Source organism: Sebastes fasciatus, chromosome 3 (genome assembly GCF_043250625.1).
Source record: "Sebastes fasciatus isolate fSebFas1 chromosome 3, fSebFas1.pri, whole genome shotgun sequence".
NCBI lineage: Eukaryota > Metazoa > Chordata > Actinopteri > Perciformes > Sebastidae > Sebastes > Sebastes fasciatus.
Window position 1 is genome coordinate 32446127 of NC_133797.1, and position 9404 is coordinate 32455530.

The 9404-nt window shown below is 40.1% G+C and overlaps 1 protein-coding gene across 1 annotated transcript; it reads right to left on the bottom strand.

Moving 5' to 3' along the window:
* Positions 1-1404: 1404 nt before the first annotated feature.
* LOC141764798 (volume-regulated anion channel subunit LRRC8C) lies at positions 1405-9304 on the bottom strand. Its single transcript, XM_074630360.1, has 4 exons — positions 9097-9304; positions 8461-9036; positions 6443-6604; positions 1405-3957 (listed from the first exon to the last, which is right to left on the bottom strand). The coding sequence occupies exons 2-4, from the start codon at positions 8647-8649 to the stop codon at positions 1660-1662; spliced, it is 2649 nt and encodes an 882-aa protein (XP_074486461.1). The 5' UTR covers positions 8650-9036; positions 9097-9304; the 3' UTR covers positions 1405-1659.
* Between the last annotated feature and the right edge of the window lie 100 nt (positions 9305-9404).

Sequence of the window (9404 nt, forward strand, 5' to 3'; positions counted from 1 at the left end):
TGAAGATATCATCCCTGACGACGTAAAGCAGCCCTCTTGGAGACACAACATGTTGTTTGTTATTTCCAGCCAAGCCTTAGTCACAATGATGCAGTCTCATCTGTTTTTGTTAATGCTGGTGACACATTTGACTGCCACCTTCAGAGAGGAAAAGAAATAAGTAAATAATTGACAAAGCATTATGACAATACAGCTTCTTTGTCTTTTTTTTTTACAACTTTCAGTGGCATACTCAGCTCAAATCCATCTTAAATGTTCAAATATAGAGGACATAAACTCTTTCTTACGACCTTGGGAGATATGTTTTAGTGTGGGAGGGTCAGTTTATGCTCCAGTATTACTGAGGTATGTCTGCAAACGGACTGACAGGATCCCATTTTGTAGCCATGCAAGCCAGGACATGACTGCACTGCAGCTGAGGCTAAAAGTGGAAGTCCTGGCTGAGGCATGAAAGTACACAGAGGGAACACCGGGGGAAAGACAGAAAAGTATGCACTTGGTTGTTTGAACAGAGGAATTTCCAAGCAAAATGAGTCCAATTGAAAGCATTTCAGCACTTTCTGTATCCTTCATCCTAAAACTGAACATGAGCAACTACAACATCCTCCAGTTTAGCAACTTTAAAGTCATTTTATTTCCTTGTTTCAGTGAGTTCAAAAGGCACTGTGTATATGTATCCACACCAGAGTATGATGTGCAAAATGTGCAATCAGATTCACATAATATTTTTAGGTAATTTTAAATCTCACTACTCAAATTCCAGCTGCTTATCAGGAAATCCAAATAATTTACTGTAAAAGTTAAACTGCGCTAAAGAGGTAGTACAAATTAAACAGAGAAGAATGTATGTACAATGTGTCACCCATCACCTCAGACAATCAATAGATCACTCATTCAAAAGGCATTTTAAAGACGGCAGTTTTATCTTCTTTCTTGCTGTTAATCATTGTATCATCGAGCTGACTTGACTTCTGATTCATAATCCCATGTCTGATTTCAGTCTTCTCCATTTGACTGAATATGTAATCAGGGAGATGAATACCTTTTATTCTGCTACTGAAAGGCTTTTTCTCCCTCTACTTGTTCAGTGTCTGAAAGGGAGCAACATGAGCCACCGCACTGTGGGAAACACTTCCCTGTGCCGTACAAACCTGTCCAACAGGATTCAACGCAGTTAGAAATTATTTGACTTGTGCTCTGAAGAATCCACATTAAATATCCAGTAAACGGTGAAGATCCTGTTTTGTTCTTGCAACGTGTTAGTAAGCCCTTGTCTCATCCACAGTATCAGTAATCTGACCCCTGAATTTCAGTTTAAAAGACTTTATATTACTGCGTGATCTACACCAGAAAAAAACAGCTAAATAAAAATACAGTACAAAATAAAAGTACAGGACACCTATAAACTTTATAAAATATATATTTTAAAAAAAATCCTTTTTTAAGAAAATGCATAAAAAACATTTTCAAAAACATGTTGATTGTTCACTCATTTACACAGATTTAATGACGACTGGTTTTATAAATACGTTTTCTAGTGTTTCGTTAGCCTTTTGTGGTCAGTTATGGATTCATTTTCTGTTTTCTCCATGCAGATCAGACCACCTTTGCTACACTGAGAAAAGACGAGTCAATGGCAGCCCTTACAGCTCCACAAATTCAGCCATTAGTCAACCTGCTGCGTACATCTGATGGCAGCAGATCCAGCAGGTTGTCCTCCACTATCAGTCCGCTGAGATTCAGCAGGGGACAGTCCCCTATCTCCACAGGTAAAGACTCCAGCCGGTTCCCTTTAACCTCCAGCCGGACCAGCTGGGCCAGGCTGGACACTCTGGAGCTAAGATCCGACAGGCAGTTGTTTCCGAGGGCCAACGTCTTTAGCCTTTTACAGGAGAACAGCTCCTCTGGCAGCGTCTCTAAAGAGTTGAAAGCAGCGGAGAAGAACTGGAGGCTCTGCAGGATGCCTACCTCGGGAGGAAGAGAGGTGAGCTGGTTGTGGGAGACGTCGAGGTGCCTGATTTTGGTGCAGTAAAACAGCCGAGAGGGAAGCTTTCGTAGCTTGTTCCAGCTGACGTCCAGCGTCTCCAGGGTGTGCAGCTTACTGATGTGATCAGGGATGTATGTGATTTTGTTGTTCCACAATTTTAGTGTCACTAAACGTTTGCAGTGCTGTAAGCTCAGGATCTCCTCCACAGTGGTGAGTTTGTTGTCCTTCAGGTCCAACTCCTGCAGGTTGTTCAGGCTGAAGACGGCACTCGGGATTCGCTCCAACTCGCAGCCCACTAGCTCAAGCGAGGTTATGTTGGTTAACTTCTTCAGGCTGCTAAAACCTTGTAGCCTGACACCTTCGTTATAGATGCACAACCGCTGCAGCTGCAACGCAACATCTACTAAGCTGGGTGGGATCTTAGTAAGGTTGGAGCAGAGAGAGAGGACTCTCAGAGCTCTAAGCCCTCTAAAGGAGTCCAGAGTGGCACTTCTGGACACCTCATTGGTTAAAGGACCATTCAGATATAACTCCTCCAAACTATGCAGGGTGTACATCCACATAGGCACCTCTTCTAAACTTTCAAAATCTAGACACAGGACCTTTAAGTGTGCCTTGAGATGGTTCAGGGCAGGCAGCTGGAGCTTTGCAGGGCAGAAGATCAGCGACAACTCCCGAAGAGACTCCAGCTTTGCCACGCTAGCTGGGATGGTGACATTTTTAACTTGCTCCAGTTTGAGCGATTCCACTTCAGGAATGTCAAAGACCGTGTCGGGGAGCCCCGGCAACATCGACAGGTGGAGCTCCAACCGGTTACTGGCGTTCCTGGCGAGGCGGGTACGCAGCTTTTTGGCGGTCCACACGTGGTTGAGGTTGAGCTGATGGAGATGGCTCTCGCTGACCTCGGAGAGGAAAACGGCAAATCTTTTAGAGTACAGGGCATCATATTGGTCGACAAGGTGCAGGAGGAACGCAAAGTCATTCTTCACATCCGGTATGTCGTTAATTCCCGTCTCCAGTCGGACCTGCTCAAAGGAGTACTCCTTCAGAGGTCTATGAAACTGCCAGTAGAGAGTGTAGATGCAGAGAAGTCCATACACTCCCACAAAGCAGATGTAGCAGTAGGCAAGCTTGGAGAAAAGATGGGCTTTGTTGTGGTTGCAGCAATAGATATCGAAACCAGTCAGCTCGGGAGGAACTAAACAGCGCACTATTATCTCAATGTTCGGTACCAGCACCGCAGTGTAGATAATGATTACGAGGAACTTGAAGACTTTTAGTGACGTTTGCAGCACATACATGACATACAAGATGTCTGCTTCCTCTACATGAGTTCTGAACTTCTTCACCTTTTCAAACAGAGCTTTAGCCTGCTCTCCTTCCTTCTTATCCAAGGAGGAGGCGGCCGACTGAGGCTCCGGGCTTTTCTTCTCTGGATTAGACTTGACGGAGGACGAGCGAAGAAGCAGTCCGACACCCGCGGTCTCCTCCTCATCGCCCCGTCGATCCGTGGAATCTTTTGACACGGTGTTCCTCCTCCAACTAACCAGTTTCTCCTCTCCTCTTTCCTCAGAAACCTCACTCAGGGCCCTCGTGGTCCAGGGCGAATCGAAGCACTTCCCAAGGATGGTGACAAAGAGGTCAAGTTTAGAGGACGTCCCGGGGAACTTGAACCAGAAGCTGCTCGCTACCATGAAGATCATAGTGTGGATCACAACGAGGTACGGGAAGTACTTTGCGTACCAGTGGACAAACTTTTCGTAGCAATAGTGGTTGACAAACACGTACTGGGGGATTTCCAGGTTGTTCCTGCGACCAAACACCTCTGTCATGATGGGCTTTGCGGGTACGGCCAGTGAGTGCTGCGACGTCTCGTTCTCCTTCCAGGTCCGTATGTGGCTGCAATCGATTGCCTGAGGCGTAGGGCTGCTGAAGTGGCTGGGCAGGCATGAAATCTTGTCTTGGGTGAGCTGTGGAAGACAGATCATGAAAGAATAAATAAATAAAAATCATTTAATAACAGTCTGTTACTTGCCATGACTAATGTATGTCTGAAAGGACAACAATAACATCTCGTTGTATTCACCGACTTTAAAATTGTTAAAAAAGGAGTTTCAAAATAAGCTCAAGACCAAGTCCAAATGTATCCTTTCAACATTTTAATGTATATTTAAAAGCCTGACCAAAGTGGCTCAGAGTGTAGGAGGCAGACTCTGGAAACTTTGTCCAGTTATGAAGAAAAAGGTATTTTATGTACAGTGTCACCATGATACACGTGTAACAAAAATATATACAAACAACAGAAACAAACTTGGCTTCATGAATACCACTCAACTCATGATAAAATAACTTATATCAACCAAACTTCACACAGAGATCCTTCCCCTGTACCAGCCCAAAACAAATGCTTATGTAGTCCCTTCAATCACCAAGAGTCACTCAGCAGCAGGCTGTACCATCCTCACAGGAAACCCAGAACCTTCTCTGAAAGATGACTAATGAAGTATTTAATTCTCACTAAATTAGTACTAAAACGCTTTCACACACATCCCTACATAACATACATTTGCAACCATGGTTAGACTGATCACAATACATAAACGTGTATTGTTTATGCTTGGTCTACTCCGGTGACATCACTGATGATGTCACTCAGTGCATAAAGAAAGGAAGTGGTTGGGTGCCTCCTCCTTTTGTCTGTGGAGCACATGGTGAGTATGAGTGAAAGAAAAATGATTAGCTTAACTAAACTTAACAATGCTGGTCCGTGTTTCAATTTAACCAAAAAGATGTACGTGCTCTGTAACCAAACTTACTACCAAACACAAACAAACCTTGGGATGGCATGTGTCTGCAAGTTATGGCTAAATAAAGACTTATGGCTAAATAAAGATTAAACAAGCATGGTTAAATTAGTATGAAATGTTGAAAAATGGGGACAAATGGTGTTTTCTCACCCACTTTGTCACTTATATACTAACGGGTGACAAATTAGAGATAAAACTTGAAAAAGCAAGCAGAGAAGAAAACAAGTACAGATGCCTCCATGACGGTCAAAAACTCTACACAATTAATCACTTTTTTGAAAGCATGTCACCCAGTGCATGGCCATTTTCAAAGGGGTGTCTTGACCTCTGACCTCAAGATATGTGAATGAAAATGGGTTCTATGGGTACCCACGAGTCTTGGGCTGCAGTTTGCCACGTTATGATTTGAGCATATGTTTTATGCTAAATGCAGTACCTGTGAGGGTTTCTGGACAATATTTGTCATTGTTTTTTGTTGCCAATTGATTTCCAATAATAAATATATGCATAAAGCAGCATATTTGCCAACTGCCATGTTGATAAGAGTATTTAATACTTGACAAATCTCCCTTTTAAGGTACATTTTGATCAGATAAAAAAAAAGTGCAATTAATCACGATTAACTATGGACAATCGTGCGATTAATTGTGATTAATTATTTTGAATCCCCCCCCTTTATTTTCTATTAACTTATTTGCTAATTTAATTTATTATTATTTTATTATTACTTTCTTATTTTTGTTTTATTGATACTTTTTTTATTCCATTCTTTCTTTTTATAATTTTTTATTATCCGAGTCCTAACCGCGGCGGCCCGAATTCGAATTCGACCTGTGGCCATTTCCGCATATCTCTCTCTTTCTCCCTCCCTCCCTTTCTAAACTGTCCACTGTCCTATCAATAAAGGCTTGAAATGCCAAAAAAATTATCTACAAAAACAAACAAACAATGGTCTGTGGCACAGAGGAATAAGCTGAATCAGGCTTTGGTTACTTCCTAATAGGATCAATGTATTGTTCTTTTTATGGGATTGGATGACAAAAGGAAAAATATAGAATATCACCAGGCTTTTAATTGAAATTGAAGATACGTTATTTCAGTAAAGTCTTTGTGAGCAACAGTTAAACTTCTGATCCATAGAACTTGTCGTCCAATTTACTGATATTACTGGTATTACTTTTTGCAACACAGACACCTTTCTCACCGTCTACAGGGAGACTGGGTGTTCATGAAACAAGGAATCAAGTAGCAGAACTTGATTTACTTGGTTATCATTGATGATTACATATTAATTCATTTGCTTTCCTTCTGTGCTATTTTTAATATGACACAGATATGATAATCAGGCAGTGAGACACATTAAGCAGCAAGTTAGTGAATGCGCAGTAAGTGGGTCAGGAGAGACAAGTTGATTCAGTTACACTGTGTGTTTTTGCCTGACTTGGAGGTCAGATAATGTAGGAATTTAACAGAGAGGAGGTTATGTGGGAACAAGATATTCCGCTGATATGCCACAATAGATACACATGTTTTACCCTCATCACGCAGGTTACATTAGGTTAGTAATAATTAGGTTTCTAAATCTGTGTAATCATTTAAGGATTTAAGAGCTCATGATCACAAAGTGGCCGGTTTGTCGGTGCCTCACCTGCAAGGTGCACCCAAAGACTCCGATCATAAGCATAGCAACGCACAGGTACTCTGAGAAAACGTCCCACCACGGTTTCAGGACCCGATACTTGGAGTTCTGCTCTACGCCGAAGTTTCTGAATTCACCCACAGGGATCATCCTGGCTGCTGCTGCTCCACACTGATGAAAGAAAAGAGGGAGACTGTGAAACACTGAGGCTGTAATTGGCTTTCAACACAGTGCAGTCTCTGGAGAACTCCTTGTCAAAGGTTTTAAAGTTATATGACACAAAAAGACAAATGATGTACCAACTAGGGATGCACCCGATCCAACTTTTTCAGTCCTGGTACCGATACCTGGGGTTTGGGTATCGACCAATACAGAGGACTATGGATGTCCATAATTAACCGTTTAACCGTTAACCGACATTAAGCATTTTAACCGATTAACGCTATTGGTTAAAACAGTTAAAAGAAATGTTAATAATTAACTCAAAAGCTGAGCGGCTCAGAGGAGTGGCTTGTCACTTTAAGGAGAAAAACTACACCGCCAACACACACACATGGTCTGTTGGAAACTCGCTAAAGTTACGCAGACTACGTGTGCGGTGGCGAGCACGAGGCCTAGAAGCCAATGCTAGAGCTGCTAACGTAGCTCAAATACACACACTGGTAGACACTCGCTAAAGTTACGCTGGGCAGACACACAGCTGACAACCTGCTAAACTAAACTAAATGTGCGATGGAGACTTTTACTGGGAAAGTGGCGGCATGTCCGCAAGACTACACGCAGCATCGTAGCTGCTAAGTTAACGCTCCCGGACGAGTGAACTGGGGACTACCGTCAACGAAGATCTGTTGTGCTCCTACAACTGGTACACCGCTGCATGCGAGGCACAAATCTTATCGGTTAATAATCGGTTAACAATGGTCGGTTATCGGTTAAGACATTTTTTCAAAATGAGCATCCCTACAGAGGACCGATCCGATACCAATGTTTAATTAATAAGCTGTATGCTTCACTGTGTGGAAGGGATCATTCTTTTATGTGTAAGGTAACATCCGGCTTGACTTAAATATTGTTTTCTTAACTTTGTAAAACAAAATGTCGCAAATAACTACATCGATATAAATTGTATTATTCTATATTATTAAAATAATAAATCGTACACCAGCAACTTGGTAAAAAAAATTGTCGAAATGAACAAGAATTACAATTCAAGTGTACATTTTTTAAATTCAGCAACAAATTGGTCAAAACTTAAACAAGAATTAAAATGACTGTATATAATGTGCATAGTATATAAACATAAAATTTAATAGAATAAATCGGCTCCATTATCACCGATATCCAATCCAGCTATTTGAGTCAGTATCGGACCGATATCCGATCCAGTATCTGTACCGGTGCATCCCTGGTATACAGTACCAACCCTGAATACACAGGGCTATTTGGTTTCATCACACAGAGGGTGGCTACAAGCTGTAGGTATCTATGGCCTTGAATGACTGAATGAGCAGTCTGCTCCTCCACTGTGGGTGGACTCAAAGTGGATAAACTAGTTTGACAACAGAGAGGGACTCCTTCAGGAAAGGATTGAGGTGTTTTTTTTTAGGGAAGCCAACTTTGTTCCTGATAATTAGAAAGTTATAGAAATAAAACACATGCTCATGCTGTAATAATACCTCTATATTCAAAATTGTTAATTAGCTTATTTAGTTTTCTGATGAAATGTGATACTAAACAAATAGACAAAGCATTGCAGCAAGCCATGCCAAACTTTTTTGTGGAATTATAATCGTCTTTCTAAAGTGATAAAAAGAAGCGTTTCAACACCACATCATGACAGATAGACAACTGGACGTCATAGTTGCGAAATCACAAAAAAACTTTTACACATTCATACTTGCCTTCATCAACTTTTAATGTCATCAAAATATTTTTTTTTTTAGCTTTTCTCTAAAGTATCAGCATAAACAGTACAGTAAAAAAAAACATCCGTCGTTTTCAGCTTTAACCAGGTGAGTTTCCCTTACCTGCGTCCGAAGAGGATCCACTAGTGTCCGCTGGGACTCGGGACTCTTTTTTTCATTGTAAAAGAGGAGCGCACCGGTGTCAAGGTAGCAATTAACAATAACAACAAGACATCCGGACGAGGTTTTCAAAATAAATGCAATGACTTTTATTCGACATACTCTATTATGACTTTTTAATTTTTTCAACATACTGTACTATGACTTTTAATTTTTTTGACATACTATACTACGACTGTTTTTCAACATATTTGAATGAGACTTTTTATTTTTTCAACATACTATACTATGATTTTTTTCCCCCGACATACTATACTTTGACTTTTTTTAATTTTTTCAACATACTATGCTATGACTTTTTACATAATATATGATGACTTCATTTTTTTTACATACTATACTATGACTGTTTTTCGCCATACTTTAATCAGACTTTTATTTTTTCAGCATACTATACAATGACTTTTATTCGACATACTATAGGCCTACTGACTTTTTTTTTTTTTTTTCAACTTACTATACTATGACTTTTTTTCGACATACTTTACTATTTGTTTTTTTCAGTTTTTTCCCCACATACTACACTATGACTTTTTTTTTTTTTTATATATTATACTATGACTTTTTTTCCCCACATACTACGCTATGACTTTTTTATTTTTTCAACATACTATACAATGACTTCCACATAATATTCTGACTTTTTTTTTTTTTTCAACATACTATGCTATGACTTTTTTCGACATACTTTACTATTTATTTTTTTTTATTTTTCTTTACACTATACTGTGGCTTTTTTTTTTTAGATAATATTATGACATTTTTCGACTAACCTATGACTTTTCTTATTTATTTGACACACTGAAATGACTTTTTTTCGACACACTATACAATGTATTTAAAAAAATTTTTTCGACAGTCGTAGTATAGTCGTAGTATAGTATGTA